This window comes from Staurois parvus, unplaced genomic scaffold, assembly GCF_062004578.1.
Source record: "Staurois parvus isolate SC_StPar_1 unplaced genomic scaffold, SC_StPar_1.0 ptg000011l, whole genome shotgun sequence".
In the NCBI taxonomy this organism is placed as follows: Eukaryota; Metazoa; Chordata; class Amphibia; order Anura; family Ranidae; genus Staurois; species Staurois parvus.
This window is the reverse complement of record NW_028317807.1, coordinates 9,608,633-9,626,150: the sequence shown is the minus strand read 5'-3', so window position 1 is coordinate 9,626,150 and position 17,518 is coordinate 9,608,633. Positions and strand designations below refer to the sequence as shown.

Here is a 17,518-nt window from a genome sequence, read left to right as displayed (position 1 = left end):
TTTAGATAGCTTTTCGGATTTGGCAGCATATGGGCAATCTTTGCAGCGAATAGAACCGTGGTAAACTCACCATTTTCATATTGCTTTTTCCGACTAGGACTTCTTTCTATTGAACCATCAAGGAAACCCTTCCCAATTTCAGACCAAATCTAAAAACGGAACAGATAAACACAAGAAAAAAAAAATGTGGAATAGATCTTTAATAATTTGTTTTTGGTTTTTTTTTATTATTTTACAATGAATTTGCACATATATCTGTATTTGTGTGTGAGTAAATAACCATGATGATATTTCATGACTAATATAGGTTTTACCACACCCAACTTTCAGAAATATTTATGCAGCTAAAATGCTCAAGACCTTACCTATAAACCCACACACCCTTTTGCCCTCCTGAAGAATCCATTACCTTCATACTGTAGTCAACACTATGCCCTCTGAGAGGCACACTGTGCACTAAATACAATGCAATCTCCAAAACAGACCTGAAGATCACAGAAGCAGAAGTGTTTTACACTAATATTCTTAATCTTGTGCCACTGCTAGTTGACAATAGACAATGGTACAGGCCTCATACTTTAAGCCCAAGTTCATTAAGGCCAAAAGTGGTTCTATAGATTGTTACCACCGATATGACTTTCTGCACAGGGCTTCTCAGAGAAAGATAATTGTATATTATTGAATACTTGGGCTTTTTACACAGTCTGGAAGAAACCATGAAGAAAAAAAAAAAACCTGTGTGGCAGCTATGTTTTATCTACTGTACTTAACTAAAGTATACAAAATATCACATGTTCAGCACAGTGGCTAAGTGGTTAGCACTTCCCCCTGGCAAAACTAGGGTCATTGGTTCAAATCCCAAACATCCCTACAAGCCTGGAGTTTGCATGTTCTCTCTGTGCCTGCATGGGTTTCATCCAGGTACTCCAGTGTCCTCCTACACTCCAAAGACATGCTGGTAGGTTAATTAGCTCCTTTCTAAATTCTAAAATATTACAGAATCTAACCTTTAACTCCACCATCACTGAATTAGGGCTTTTCATATTGGTACTGCTGGAAAAGGAAATGCAGAGTGCGTGCAGTCTTGCTCTCAGCTCTTGTCTGTTAACATACTGTACCTGAATCAAAACTCAGTGGAGTAGTGCACACAGATACCAGAACAAACGCACTAAGAAAACAGGATCTACTGTTGTGGGGACAGATGGGAAAAATAAAGCTACCAGGACTTAGGGTCAAAGGACGACTGCACAGTACTGTTGACAATATCAGATGAGAACAAGACAGGTCCTGGGAAGGACAATGGACGATTGCATGCATTAATGCACATTGGACATCAGGGACAAGGTTCATGGGAAAGTGCAGCAATTGAAAGTGTTATAAGGAGTGAGAGATAGGTAGCCAAAATTAAGTTTTTATTCTATTTAATATTGTAAGATAGGTTTAAGTTGGGTTGCAATCTCTTATACTCACAACATCATGATTTTTACGGAAACGGATGACCTCTTGATCATCTTCAAAGCTACCTCCCATTGCAGTCTGTGTGACCGATTTCATGGCGAACCCAAGCATGTGCTGACATAAAGGCAAATGCTGAGCCTGAGGGAAGGAACTCCACTTTGCCAGCAATTCCTCTGAAAGCTGTAATAGAAAGAGTCTGTTTGGTATAGCGATACAAAGTCCAGATAAGAATCAAGACATGAAAAATGCCCTATGTCCTTGTCAAGTTGTGCATATTTTTTTTTGCATATTTGTCACACTTAAATGATCCAGATCATCAAACACATTTTAATATTACACAAAGATAACTCAAGTACCGTATTTGCCGGTGTATAAGACGACTGGGCGTATAAGACGACCCCCTACTTTTCCTGCTAAAATGTAGTGTTTGGGCTATACTCGCCGTATAAGACTACCCCTCTTCCAATGCACACCAGGGGAGCAATAGTGCCCCATCATTGGTGTCAGTTGGAGGAATAGTGCCCCATCATCGGTGTCAGTGGGAGGAATAGTGCCCCATCATCGGTGTCAGTGGGAGGAATAGTGCCCCATCATTGGTATCAGTGGGAGGAATAGTGCCCCATCATCGGTGTCAGTGGGAGGAATAGTGCCCCATCATTGGTATTAGTGGCAGGAATAGTGCCCCATCATTAGTATCAGTGGGGGGAATAGGTGCCCCATCATTGGTATCAGTGGGAGGAATAGTGCCCCATCATTGGTATCAGTGGCAGGAATAGTGCCCCATCATTGGTGTCAGTGGGGGGAATAGGTGCCCCATCATTGGTATCAGTGGGAGGAATAGTGCCCCATCATTGGTATCAGTGGGAGGAATAGTGCCCCATCATTGGTGTCAGTGGGAGGAATAGTGCCCCATCATTGGTATCAGTGGCAGGAATAGTGCCCCATCATTAGTATCAGTGGGGGGAATAGTGCCCCATCATTGGTGTCTGTGGGAGGAATAGTGTCCCAACATTGGTGTCAGTGGGAGGAATAGTGCCCCATCATTGGTGTCAATGGGAGGAATAGTGTCCCAACATTGGTGTCAGTGGGAGGAATGGTGTCCCATCATTGGTGTCAGTGGGGGGGGGGTAGAATAGTGCCCCATCATTGGTGTCAGTGGGGGGGGAATAGTGCCTCATCGTTGGTGTCAGTGGGGGGGAGGAATAGTGCCCCATCGTTGGTGTCATTGGGAGGAATAGTGCCCCATCATTGGTGTCAGTGAGAGGAATAGTGCTCCATCATTGGTATCAGTGATGGGGCACTATTCCTCCCACTGACACAAATGACACTTGCTGACCCTGTTCTAGTATGGTGCTGCTGCAGCCAGCATATGTGGTTGCAGCAGCACCTCTACACGGCACACTTACCTGCTGCTCCTGCACTCGATTTTCACGGGGCCGCTCGGCTCCGCCCCCTCGCTGGTGATTGGCCGCCTGTGTGCCTTTCCTGAGCTACAGTTTTGGCGGGCAATCACCGGTGAGGAGGCGGAGCCGAGCAGCCGCGCGAACATCCAGTGGCCGAACCGAAGGAGCAGCCGCGCTTCCTGGACCGGATCGTCGTGGGACCGGAGCCAGGTAGGAAACACCAGCCCCTGCCCACCCCTGTACTTAGTGTCCCTTCTGTTGGAAGGGGGGGGCGGCGGCGGCACTGCGCCGCCCCCCTAAAAAGTGTCAGTATGCCGTATACCGGCGTATAAGACGACCCCCGACTTTTGAGTAGATTTTCAAGGGTCAAAAAGTCGTCTTATACGCCGGCAAATACGGTAAATACAAAATGATGATTTAATTTATTAAGAGAAAAAAGCTCTCCAAACCTGCTTACCTGCCTGGTTTGTAAAGTGATTGCCATCTAAACCTAATAACTGGTTGTACCACCCTTGGTGGCAACAACTGCAATCAACTGTTTGCAATAATGGAGCACGAGTCTTTCACATCGCTGTAGAGGAATTTTGACCCACTCTTTTTTGCAGAATTATTTAAAATTTAGCCACATCATGAATGCCCCGTTTAAAAGGTGGACTTGCTGGTGATCAAGTCCTGCTGTATAAGTCTTAGGGATAATCAAAATGTTTTTTGGCAAATGTGAGATGAACCTTTGTGTTCTTTTTGGTCAGCAGTGGCTTCCACCTTGAAACTCTTGCATGGATGCCATTTTTGCCCAGTCTTTCTTGTTGTTGGATCATCAGCATGGACCTTAAGTGAAGCAAGTGAGGCCTGTAGTTCTTTAGATGTTGTTCTGTGTTCTTTTATAACCTCCTAGGTGAGTTGTCTTTGTGTTCTTGGAGTAATTTTGGTAGGCCAGCCACTCCTGGGAAGGTTCACCACTGTTCCAAGTTTTTTCCATTTGTGGATGATGGCTCTCACCGTGGTTCTCTGGAGTCCCAAAGCCTTAGAAATTACTTTCTAACCCTTTCCAGACCAATACATGCCAATTACTTTGTTTCTCATCTGTTCTTGAATTTCTTTAGATACCAGCATGATGTGTTATTTTGTTTTAGATCTTTTGGCATGCTTCACTCTGTCAGATTATAATTAGGTGATTTCTTCATTCAACAGGTCTGGCAGTAATAAGGTCTGGATGTGGCAAGGGCTAGGCAGGTTTGGACAGCTTTTTCCCTTAAATTAAATAATTTAAAAACTGCATTTTTTATTTACTTGGGTTATCTTAGTGTAATATTAAAATTTGTTTGATAATAAATCTTTTAAGTTTTACAAATAAAAAAATTAAAGGAAGGGGGCAAAATACTTGCAAAGCACTATAGCTCTTTTTTTTTTTAAACTCAGTATTTCAAATACCACTGTCTCTGATACCCCTTGTACTACGGTATATTTACTGCCAGTAACCAGTTACAGTGCATACATGTTTGACAAACTTTTTTATGCTTTTACACAACTAAAAATACTTAGTGATTTGTGTTTTACTAACAATATAATTCTAAATTGTTACAACAAATTTAATCACAAGAAGCAGAGGGTTCAACTTTTCAGAATGTTTAAAGCGGTAGAGAAGTCGCTGCAATTTAAGAGCATAATGTGCTAAAATGCCACACATTATGACAGACTTAATTGTAAAATGGATCCCTCCAGCATGCTCTCACTGCGGTCATGGCTACCATCTTTTCCATTTGAATTAGAGCCGCAATGACATAACTCCGGCACAGCGCTCTGGATTGATGACACACTCAGTGTACCCTCGCTTCGGAGCACAGTGCACATGCGCTGGTGACATCACCAGCTGCAGAACCTGTGAATAACTCCTAAATGCTGCAAGTTTAGGGGATATTCATTGTGCCTACAGGCACAAAATACCTACATTTTTTTAAATGGCTAAGAGCAGACACCACAAGATGCATACTATTAACCTGATTAGCTTTAAAACATTGCTCTATCCTCTCTTTCTTAAATTAATTTCACTGAGTCCTGAAATCGATGACTTCCGACTTAAGCCCAGCCAATGGTCATCCCTCTGTCCAGCGTAAACGATCCATTCTCCAGTTAGGGATCTCTTACTGGACAGGGGGATGTAAATTGACACGGATTGGCCCTGGCAGTAAAATATGGTCCCTAGTAAAGTAAACTAAAGGGGGAGCACAAAAGATGGTTTTCTGGCAAATAGTTGTGTCTGCCGTTTAGCAAGACTATTACTTTTAGAAATTTAAAAAAATGGCTCATTGGTTTTAGATTTTATTTTGCTTTTGTGGGCTTAAAGAAAACCTGACTGGTTGCTATGGACAAACTGAATTGTGTTAATTACACATAAATGAAATCTTATTAATTACAGGGTACAAACTGGAACAAGGAATCCCCCTAGAAAGGATTGATTCTTTGGTTAGTAAACTGTACCCAGAAACAAAGAAGTGCTCAGATTTCACTGGAATATATTGTAGCTGCAAGAACACACTAGTGACAGAGCAGCCAGCATGATATAACAGGATGGAGATGCAGGGGTCCAGCACACCCAGAAGTGTTGGAATGCTGAAAATACTAGCAGCACCTGTAACTCTGAAAATGGGTAAAGATTCAATTTATCACAGACAGTAATGGTAAGCATAATACGTGTATTTTAGAGACACTGTTGCTAGGATACAAGAACCCCAATGAAAGTGTCTAGCTACAGCCTGCAAATTACTGCTACAGAGTCTCAGCAAATTACCAGCAGCTGCATATGTTATCTGCTTTGACACTGTATGGATAAAATGCTTAAGTAAACCAGCGTTTAATACCTTAATTATTACAGTGAAGTTGCTTTGTAAAGATTTGTTTATTCCATTCTCATACAGCTTTTTCTGTACATGACTTTCAGCTGCTTCTCCAATAACTCCGGATTGGTAACCCAAAAGAGATTTCAGCATCATCTGAAATGGATCAGCTGATGAGACAAAGAGACATTTATCAATGCTGTCATAGGTATCTAAAACGCAGCCATACTTAAAAGTTGTGTATTATGTACAGTACTTAACACCTGTCAAAACGAGCCACGCAGCAGCGCGGTCTGTCACTGGCTGTGTCCACGGGACACAGCCGATGACATATCACTACACCAGCCTGTTGCCAGTGTCATGTGACCGCTGTGACCAATCACAGCAGATCGCATGTCAATTGTATACAATGGATGGCTTCCTGTCCTGGTCAAGGCAGTCACATGATACAGACAGGGTAAATAACAGCCCATCTGTATCATGTGATCAGCTTTGCCCAATCACAGCTAATCACAACAAAAGACTGACTGAATCAGTTTAATTCAGTAACAATGATTGCAAATATCAATTAAATACACTGGTATTAGCAATCATAATGTGGTAAAAAAAATCCTGATCACTTGCCCAGAGTAGTTCAATGTTACTATGGTAACATTGTATTGCTTTGGTCAGTGTGCTGAAAAATAAAAAAAAATAGTAAAAAAAAAAAAAAAAATTTAATAAAAATAAAAAAAATAGAAACATTTGAAAAAAAAAATACAAATTCAATTATTATTTTCACCAAAGAAATGTAGCAGAATACATTTTGACCTACATTTATGAAGAAATTTTATTTATTTGCAAAATTTTATAACAGAAATGAAGAAAAGTCAGTTTTTTTTCAAACGTTTCAAGTGTTGTTTTATATAGCAAAAGATTAAAAAAAAAACTCAGTGGTGATTAAATACCACCAAAAGAAAGCTCTATTTGTGTGAAAAAAAGTTATAAAAATTTCATATGGGTACAGTGTTGCATGACCACGCAATTGTCATTCAAAGTGCGACAGCGATAAAAGCAGAACACTTTCTGCAAGTACAGAAATATAACTGTTAATCTTGCCAAGATCCCAGTGTGCTTTGTAACCTGCACCAGCCTATGGTGACAACACTGCTACAAAGATACACTGCTACAGTGCTGTTAGTGAGCATTGTCACTCTGGTACAATAACTATGTTAATGGCAGGATCACTACATAAAAATAACAGGGGAAAAAAAAGCCTTAAAAAATGTATGCAGCCAGTATACCTAAGGACTTGTAAGCTTCAATATGTATATTTTTTTGTTTTTGAGTTTAGGTATGCTTTTAAACGTGACAATTTTTTGATTGTCCCAAAAATCCAGTGGCAAAAGGTTTATGTAGTAAAATACAACAGTCAGATAGTGTTTGGTATTTGCTGAAGAGATATCACTAAATCAGAAATTTTAATAAGTGTGGGTAACTTAGGACCTTATGTATCGAACTGTTCTTAAAAAGATGTGGCATTACTTATTAACACACAGGAACAAAAAAAAAAAAAAAACACTCACATAGTCTGTTAGGGTTTATGTGTTGTTTTAGAAGGTCTAAGGATCCAAGACTGACAACAAGTCTCCGACCAAACCAGAAGGAGGCAACAGGACCAAACTTCTCATGTAAGTTAACCAGGAATTCATGTAAACTTCCCGTGTTCACAATGTCTTGCAGATTTCCATCTCTGGGAAAGCCAAAACATCAAATTAAAAATGTATATGCCAGGAAGCAAAATTCAGATGCACTTTAAAGAACATACTATTGGTAACCTTTACAAATATATTAATATTAACAATTTTTAAAAATGCTGAAAATGTAGGGTATTAGAATAATCATGTTTTCTGTCTGCTTGTGGTATTGTTTGAGTTAACAGCAAATCAGCTACATGCAGAAAAATATCACCATCTAGTGAAGTAGCAGACACTAAATCATTTATATCAGATACCTGAAAATTAGTCAGGAATGCATGTCAAGGGACATGTCTATGATGAGCGTGCTGCTGCAGCAAAACCTTTTTTTGGTAGAATCTAATAAAATACACCATAGGACAAGTTAAAAATTTCAACCAACAGTCTTTGTTGCTATTCACAAAAATGTGCATATACTCAAGATCCAGATGGGTAGAGGTTTGTGTAGATCAGCGATCAGTTCTAAATAATTAAAGAAGTTTACCTTTGGGAACATGTTACAAGTTCCACCCGTTTTTAGGGTGGAATATGCAACACGTTCCCATAGCATCAGCAGCGCCGCTGCCCACCCCACCCCTCCCCCCTGTGACAGATAATATGGGGAGAAGTTTCCCCGTACTGTCAGATTTGAAAACAGTGTGGCTGAGCGGGGCTCTTCCCATACGGCCGCATCATTCATTCACGGACTTCCGTGAATGAACGAACTGCAAGTTCTGTGGCTGTGGGTGTGTAGTTTTCAATGAACTACCATGGCACTGTGGAGCGCTGTGGTAGTTCATTGAAGCTTTCCCTGTACGGCAAACAGATATTCTGACAGGCCTGTGTGGCATCAGCAATCCACTGATCATTGGTACAATGCTTTCCAGGCTCCTTTGGACAAAATAAATAAATGCACATTTTTTTACCTGCAAAAAAAATGTGCATTATTTTTGTCCAAAAGGTGAACTTATCCGTTAAAAAGCAGAGTAAAGTTTTACTTAATTTATGATTATTATTATAGTATAACTAAAAGGCAAAACTTTTTTTTTTTTAGTTTTGGAAAGGGGGCAGTTGGATTGGAACAACTTTTTTTGCGGTCTGTGTCCCTGTTAGGGAGATCCACCCTTTCTATTTACCATGTTTACCATTATCATTGAAAGTGAACGTAAAAGAAACCACAAATTTTGGGTTGTCCCCAGAAAATAAATTTTCAGAGGGGACACTAATTCTAGTGACCTGGGTATCCCCAAGAGATTCCCTTAATTCGGAGGGGTTTACTCTCACTTCCTTTTTGGATATGGGACAAAAAGCGAAGGTAAATCTCCCCAATGGAAAAAAGATGACTTTACTGTATCCAAAATGAAAAATAAAGTTTTGCCTATAGTTCTATAGATTGTTATAGATAATTGTATAGATTTATATAGCGCCAACAGTTTGTGCAGCGTATTACAAAATAAAGGAAGACAGTACAGTAACACCACAAGAGGATTAGGGGGTTGCGCCTGAGACCTCACAGTGTAATGGGGAGGCTGAAGAAAATAACTGTGAGGTATTAGCTGATAGAAGAAATAAGAGATTCAGTTGTTGACTGAAGGTAAGATAGGATTCCCTGAAGAGATGAGTTTTCAGGGGTCGCCTAAAAGTGAACAGAGTAGGAGATAGACAGAAGGAGTATTGTGGAGAGTTCCAGATGATGGGATAGGCTCTGCTGAAGTCCTGAAGACTAGCATGGGAGGAGGAGACAAGGGAGCTAAAGAGTAGGAGCAGAGGGGACAATTTGGGTAGTATACTGAAACAAGATTGGTGATGTAGCCTGGAGCAGAGTTGTAAATGGTTTTGTATGTTAGTATTTTGAATTTTTTTGTTGGGCAATTGATAGCCAGTGGAGGCATTGGCAGCGAGGGGTGGCAGATACTGAGCATTTGGAAAACTTTAAAGAACACTGCCACTCCCTTTTCTTCTTTTTAAGAGCTTTTCTTGCCCACTTTTATTAAAACAAAAGTTCAACAAACTTCCAGAAAAGAAAATCTATGGGTTTTCTCTCACAGGAGTTCTCAGCATTTCCATCCAAAATACACATTCAGCCTCCAGGCTTACAAATGCAGCACTCCTGCTCTGGCTTTACCCATTAGGCCCTTTGTCTGCCTCCCACTTACAGTCTTCATTACGCAACTCTGTGCACATAAATTCCAGCCCCTTGCTGCTTTGGCACCCACGTGGAGACCTTCTGATTCTTGGCAGTGACCTCCTCTTTCTTCTGGGGTGAAGCCCAGGTCAGGTCACCACTAATAGCCCAGCACACACCCGACCAATTAGTGTGCTGGTGGTTCTGAAAACCTGGACCCAGGATTGGAACTTCATCCCTCTCAGATCACTTCAAAATCTCCAGGCTCCAGGTCCCATAACAAACTTTACCAAACACTGGGGAAGCTGAAAAGCCAGTTTCCTCTGAATGACACGAGCTCCCTAGAGCCCCTCAACCTGCATGGCTGAGAATCCTGGGTCATAACCTCTTTGTAGACTCTGGCAGGGCAACGCACTGCCACACTATGTAGACATAAGCCTGTGAAGAGGGAATTACAATAGTAAAGATAAAAGATAAGGGGTGAATGGGTTACTTAGCGGTTTCATCGGTTAAAAAGGGGCATATTTTGGAATAGTCTACAAGATTTGGACGGTGATTGGATTTGGAGCTGAAAGGACAGGTCAGAGTTCAGGATTATACCCAGCACTCTGGCATGAGGGGGGAACTAATAGCTGTATTATTGGTCTTGACAGAGATCTCAGGGGAGGTGGTACGGGCATGAGGGAATGTTATGAGCTCAGTTTTGGAAATACAGAGTTTTAGGAAGTGATATGAAATCCCAACTGGTATGTCACTTGTTAAGTTAGTAATGTGAGAGGAGATTGAAGAAGTGAGGTGAAGAGCAAAGTGAGAGATTTGGGTGTCATCAGCACAGAGATGGTACTGGAACTGTGGGAGTTTCCAAGAGGGGAGATATAGATGGAGAAGAGAGGGGGTCCAAGGACATAACCTTGGGGACCCCTAAAGCAAGAAATGGAGAGGAGGAGACAGAGTTGTAGGCAACACTGAAGAAAAGCTGTGACAGATAGGAGGAGAACCAGGAAAGAGCAGAGTCTTGGAGGTCAAGTGAGTGGGGTTTTTTTTTTGTGGGAAGGGGAGGATAGTCAGCAGTATCCAAGGCAACAGAAAGGTCTAGAAGTATGAGTATGTAGCAGTGGCCATAGGTTTTAGCAGTTAGTAAATCGTTAGCGAGCTTTAGTACAGCAGTTTCTATGGACTATTGAGCGTGAAAGCCAGACTAAGGGGGTCAAGAAAGTTGATGTCAATGAGGTAGGAGCTCAGATGGTTGTACACTAGCTGTTCTAAAAGCTTACAGGTAAATGGGAGCAAGGAGATGGGTCTTAAAGCGGTAGTAAATCCCCAGACAAGACAAAACAATGGGCCCCCCTCTGCAGGTTTAGGTTATAATGTACTAGTATGCACTGCATAGTAGTATATTATGACAGACTTACCTGTACACAGAGCCCTCCAGTGCCGCGCTGTCACGGCTCCCCGGCGCCACCATCTTCACCCAGTCTTCCTTCTGGGTTTGCAAGCTCTGGCAGTATGAATGGCTGGAGCCGTGATTAAGTCATCCCTGCACATGGGCGCGGGAGCCCTTGGCTGCGGCATAGAGCACTGAAGGGACGGCGTGGTGTGCCGTCCCTTCAGAGCGCATGCGCCAGTGTCAAAACCAACTGCATGCTTTGTGAATATCTCCTAAACGGTGCAAGTTTAGGAGATATTTACTGTACCTACAGGTAAGCCTTATTAAGTGTTCTTGCATGGCAAGACCACTTACTGTTATCTCACATATATATTCTTATTATTATAGCCAAATTTACCATCCTAACTCCTCCCACAGTTTTTACACTACATAGACAGTAATATACCGAAACGTGCGGATTGTTCCCGATTGGTGTGCTATTACTTTGTGGAACGTTTTGCCGAATGGTTCACAAAATATCGGCGTTTTTGTGGTGAAATTGGTCCCATAGGAATGAATGGCGGAATGTTCAAAACTAGAATGGGAGCTGACAAAAGCTAGAGTGGGAGCTGAAAAATCAGGACATGATTTCTAAACTGTCATCACTCCCTCATTTTCAAGCCCACCTACACAAATCTTATATCAAAAGCTCTTCAGTGTAGGATTTATAATTTTTAAACTACAACCGTTTGAAGATGGCAACCGCCAGTGAAGTGAGCAAGTTGGAGCAGTTTGTTTTTAACCGCTCTTCTTTGCCCTTGCTGTAGAGCGAGTTGCCATAGGAACCCAGGTGTGTGAGCAGGCAGCAGAGTGAAAAAAGCTAGAGTGTGAGCTGAAAAATCAGGACATGATTTCTAAACTGCCAACACTCCCTCATTTTCAAGCCCTAGACTACTGGGGGAGGCAAGAACACTTCACACAATTTCCCCAGAAATTGTAGCTTTTCTAATTATAATTTAGATTACAAAATCAGTTTTAGGACCAGTTCACACAATATGCATTTCAGTTTTTTTCAGTTTCATGCTTTTTTTCTGCATCCAAAAGAAAAGTACAGTTGAAAGAAAAAGTATGTGAACCCCTTGGGATTCGTGGAGTTTTGCATCAATTTGGCATAAAATGTGCTCTGAACGTCATCTAAGTCACAACAATAGAAGAACACAGTCTGCTGAACATAATACTACACAAACATTAGATGTTGCCATGGTTTAATTGCACATAACATGTAAACATTCACAGTGCAGGGAGGAAAAAGTATGTGAACCTTTGGACTTAATAACTGGTTGACCCTCCTTTGGCAGCAATAACCTCAACCAAACGTTTCCTGTAGTTGCAGATCAGACCTGCACAACGATCTGGAGTAATTTTGGACCACTCCTCTTCACAAAACTGTTTCAGTGTAGCAATATTCTTGGGATGTCTGGTGTGAATCGCTCTCTTAAGGTCATGCCACAGCATTTCAATCGGGTTGAGGTCAGAACTCTGACTGGGCCACTCCAGAAGGCATATTCTGTGCTGTTGCAGCCATTGTTTTGTTGAATTACTTGTATGCTTTGGGTCATTGTCCTGTTGCATCACCCATCCTCTGCGGAGCTTCAGTTGGCGGACAGATGGTCGTACGTTTTCCTGCAAAATGTCTTGATAAACTCTGGAATTCATTTTCCCATCAATGACAACAATTCGTCCAGGCCCTGAGGCAGCAAAGCAGCCCCAAAACCATGATGCTCCCTCCGCCATGTTTTACAGTGGGGATGAGGTTTTGATGTTGGTGTGCTGTGCCTTTTTTTCTCCACACATAGTGTTGTGTGTTCTTCCCAAACAACTCTATCTTGGTTTCATCTGTCCACAGTATATTTTGCCAGTAGTGCTGTGGAACATCCAGGTGCTCTTTTGTAAACTTCAAACGTGCTGCAATATTCTTTTTGGACATCAATGGCTTCCTCCGTGGTGTCCTCCCATGTACTCCATTCTTTTTTAATGTTTTCCTTATTGTAGATGTGTCAACAAAAATGTTAGCATGTGCCTGAGATTTCTGTAGGTCTTTAGCTGACACTCTGGGATTCTTCTTTACCTCATGCAGCATTCTGCGCTGTGCTCTTGCAGTCATTTTTACAGGACGACCACGCCTAGGGATAGTAGCAATAGTGCTTAACTTTCTCCATTTGTAGACAATCTGTCTTACCGTGGACACATGAACATCAAGGCTTTTGGAGATACTTTTGTAACCCTTACCAGCTTCATGCAAGTCAACAATTCTTGATCGTAGGTCTTCTGAGAGCTCTTTTCTGCGAGGCATGGTTCACATCAGACAGCGCTTCTTGAAACCAGTAAACCCAAAACAGGTGTGTGTTTTTTAAGGGCAGGACAGCTGTCAGCAACACATCCAATATCATCACACTGATTGGAGTCAAGGTTGGCTCACTCCTGGCTCCAATTAGCTCTGGGAGAAGTCATTAAGCTAGGGCCTCACATACTTTTTCCTCCCTGCACTGTGAATGTTTACATGTTATGTGCAATTAAATCATGGCAACATCTAATGTTTGTGTAGTATTATGTTCAGCAGACTGTGTTCTTCTATTGTTGTGACTTAGATGACATTCAGAGCACATTTTATGCCCAATTCATGCAAAACTCCACATAATCCCAAGGGGGTTCACATACTTTTTCTTGCAACTATATATGCAGTAAAGTATGCGTGTTATACTCACTGTGGAACCTAAGGGTTTAACCCTCTGCATTGTGTAAAGAGGCTGTTTGATCTTGTCTTCTCTGATCCTCCCCTTTTTACACAGTCCCCAATCCAATGCTAACAGTCCACAGCTCTAGGAGACACTCTGCACATGTTCAGTTTGGTGTGTATTGCTATAGAGGTTTTTTTTTTGTTTTTTTGCAAGGGTGCATGTGATCAGCACAGGGCCAATCAGCATAAGCCAGAGGGTCAGGTGTCATGCAGCCTCATAGGACAGTCAGGAGAATGAAAACTCCTCCTACAAGCTTTAACCAGTGCTTGGCCGGACACCAATAAAAGTCATAAGACTGCTATATACTGCTGATGAGAAAAGATATTTACCAGTTTATATTTACTAAAATAATTGCATTACCATGTTGTGCGTACTGTGGGAGACTGGACACAGTGAATGCAAGGTCCTGGGTTTAGTAACACTTCAATTATTACTAGCAGTGCATAACTTACTTCTCTTCTGTAGGAGCAAGTCCAGGTATACCACATGCTTGCCTGGAAGACTGAAAGACAAAGAAAAAGAAAATATTTAAAAATGAATTGTTTTCTAACTTGATAAAGATGCAGGCACTTACAACTGTGTGAACTGAGCAGCTGGTCTTGACAGATTTATCCTGCAGTACAAAAACATAAGGAATGCCGCACATATGCCCCGCTGTGTAATTCTTCAAGCATGCTCAGTCGGTGCTCCCAGAACTGCGAGCAACCTGCCACCAACAGCTCATCGTGAACTACTTATGATTGGGAGCCAGTTATATGGGCTACAGATGACACCACTGTGCAGCTAATGATAGTTCTGCATGACTGAGAGCCCCTACTATGGGCTTTTGGCATCATGGCCCACTTAAAGGGCTGGCTGTCACCATATTAAAGGGGTTACCATTTAGGCCTCGTGCACACTGGATGTTTTTGCAGCTGCTGCTTTTGGCTTCTGGCGTTTTTTTCTTACAGCCAGTAAACTCCCCAGCACGTTATCCTATGTGTCCATGCACACATTATTATACAGGATTTATCTAGCGCCAACAGTTTGCTCAGCGCTTTACAATATAACGGGAGACAATACAGCAACAATACAAGAGGGTTAGGACGGCCCTGCTCCTTGGAGCTTACAATCTAGGAGACACATAGGCTTTAATAAACATTTTTTGGCAAGGGAGTTTACTGACTGGAAAAAAGACCCAGAACTAGTGGGTTTCTAGAAGAGAATGCAAAAAACACTATAGAGAAAAAAAACCGTTCAGCATTCTACAGCTAATGCTACTGGCGTTTCTATAATGTCCAGTGTGCACAAGGCCTAAAATTTCTATTATGCGTACTTCTGTAACCTCAAACTGAAAAAAAAAAATCTACTTTTAATTGCTCCTTGTATTTATGCACAACTGAGTTATTGCAACGCAATGTTATACACACAGTTGCGCACAGTGAATGTGTACTAAACAAAAAACGTTCGAGAACGCACACTTATCTCCAGTATAAAGTGTAAAAGGATATTTTTCATTCAAATACGAATTTTCATTAATACCCTACCTACTCCAGCCACAAAAAATATTTGTAGTTTTTGATAAATGTGAAAAAGATAAAAAAGTAGTCAGATTTCTAGTCCTGGCTATAACCTCACTGGGGAGATTTCCCCTCACTTCCTGTCCCTGTGATATCTGTACAAGAGGTGGGGGGGGAACAGTTGTGGGTGGGACAAGAAGGCAAATATAGCAATAAAAAAAAAATAATAATAATATGGATCAGGAGTTCTAATCCTTCCACACTCTAAAAACTGTTTTTGTCTCTGTGTTCCTGTTGGAGAAATGCCCAATCCATTCCTGTCCTGACAGAGTGAAGAGAAATCCTTCCAATGAGACAGAGATGGCAGTTAAAACATGACAGAGTCTTTAACCCATCCTCTCTCTGTCTAAAATGAAATCAAACATTAATGGAAAAAGTTGGGATTTAAAGCAGAAGTAAAAAACACAAAAAAAAAGAAAACCTGAAAGGGGACTTTTTGTTCCAAAAAGGTATTTTCTCTCATAAACACTTCTCCTTGCCTTTCAAAATGTAAAAGAAACTTGAAAATAAGTACAATGTATTCTAAGTTACATATGCGATTTCCTCCAGGGTGATGCATAGGACACCCCCGAGATAAGGCCTTGTACATGTGGAGGGCTGTGCTCACCTGCATGAGGATGCAACCTGTGCATGCCTGTGGGGGTAAATATAACCCTTCATGGACATATGCTTTTGTATACCCCCTGTGAATGAGGCTTAACACACAACGAAGGACAACCCCCCCCCCAGGATAACACACAGGAAGCGCCCCACCCCCAGGATAACGCACAGGAAGCGCCCCGCCCCCAGGATAACGCACAGGAAGCGCCCCGCCCCCAGGATAACGCACAGGAAGCGCCCCGCCCCCAGGATAACGCACAGGAAGCGCCCCCAGGATAACGCATAGGAACCCCCCCTCCCCAGGATAACACATAGGAAGCCTGCAACTCCCCCCCAATAATCCTTTATAATGGGATTTATTTATTTCAGGTACTTATATAGCGCCGTCAATTTACGCAGTGCTTTACATATATATTGTACATTCGCATCAGTCCCTAACCCTCAAGGGGTGTACAATCTAAGGTCCCTAACTTACATTCATACATACACATACTAGGGACAATTTAACCTACCAACATGTCTTTGGAGTGTGGGAGGAAACCGGAGCACCCGGAGGAAACCCACACAGGCACAGGGAGAACATGCAAACTCCAGGCAGGTAGTGCAGTGGTTGGGATTCAAACCAACGACCCTAGTACTGCCAGGCAGAAGTGCTAACCATTTAGCCAGTGTGCTACCCATATCACACGCCGTTACCTTCTTCTAAATAGAAGTCTATTATAAATGTATTCACACCACTTTTACACATTGTTCTAAATGCATCCAACAGTGAAAGCTGTGTGAATCAGGGGTAAAGGCTGTGCGGACCATAGGAAGCCCACCCAGGAACACAAGTGAAGGCTGTGTGCACCACAAGTGAAGGCTGTGTGCACCATAAGAAGCCTCCCCCAGGACCACGGGTAAAGGCTGTGCGGACCATAGGAAGCCCCGCCCCCCCAGGACCACAGGTGAAGGCTGTGCGCACCATAAGAAGCCTCCCCCAGGACCACGGGTGAAGGCGGTGCGCACCACGGTTGAAGGCTGTGCAGACCATAGGAAGTCCCGCTCCCCCGGGACCACAAGTGAAGGCTGTGTGCACCAAAGGGTGAAGGCTGTGCGCACCATAAGAAGCCTCCCCCAGGACCACGGGTGAAGGCGGTGCGGACCATAGGAAGCCCCGCCCCCCAGGACCACAAGTGAAGGCTGTACGCACCAAGGGTGAAGGCTGTGCACACCATAAGAAGCCTCCCCCAGGACCACGGGTGAAGGCTGAGCGCACCATAGGAAGCCCACCCCCAGGACAGTGAGCGAATGCTGAGTGCACCATGGGTGAAGGCTGTGCGGACCATAGAAAGTCCCCTGCCAGGACTCCAGGTGAAGGCTGTGTGGACCATAGGAAACCCCGCCCCCCCAGGACCACAAGTGAAGGCTGTGCGCACCATAAGAAGCCTCCCCCAGGACCACGGGTGAAGGCGGTGTGGAACATAGGAAGCCCCCTGCAAGGACTGCAGGTGAAGGCTGCGTGGACCATAGGAACCCCACCCCCCTCCCCACCAAGACCCAGGGGAAGGCTGGGGGGACCATGGGACCCCCCCAGGACCACGGGCAAAGGTTGGGGGGACCTGGGGCGAAGCCTAGGCGCACCACGGGTGAAGGCTGTGTGGACCATAGGAAGCAGACC

The 17,518-nt window shown here is 42.9% G+C and overlaps 1 protein-coding gene across 1 annotated transcript in view; it reads right to left on the bottom strand.

Annotated features, from left to right (window-relative positions):
• CYP20A1 (cytochrome P450 family 20 subfamily A member 1) overlaps positions 1–17,518 on the bottom strand; it is a 62,813-nt gene that overhangs the window by 44,947 nt on the left and 348 nt on the right. Inside the window, exons 2-6 of the mRNA XM_089670598.1 lie at positions 14,152–14,201; positions 7,261–7,427; positions 5,720–5,865; positions 1,471–1,638; positions 71–149 (exon numbers count right to left, since the gene is read on the bottom strand). Coding sequence (XP_089526724.1) covers positions 71–149; positions 1,471–1,638; positions 5,720–5,865; positions 7,261–7,427; positions 14,152–14,201 — 610 coding nt within the window. The remainder of the gene's footprint in view (positions 1–70; positions 150–1,470; positions 1,639–5,719; positions 5,866–7,260; positions 7,428–14,151; positions 14,202–17,518) is intronic.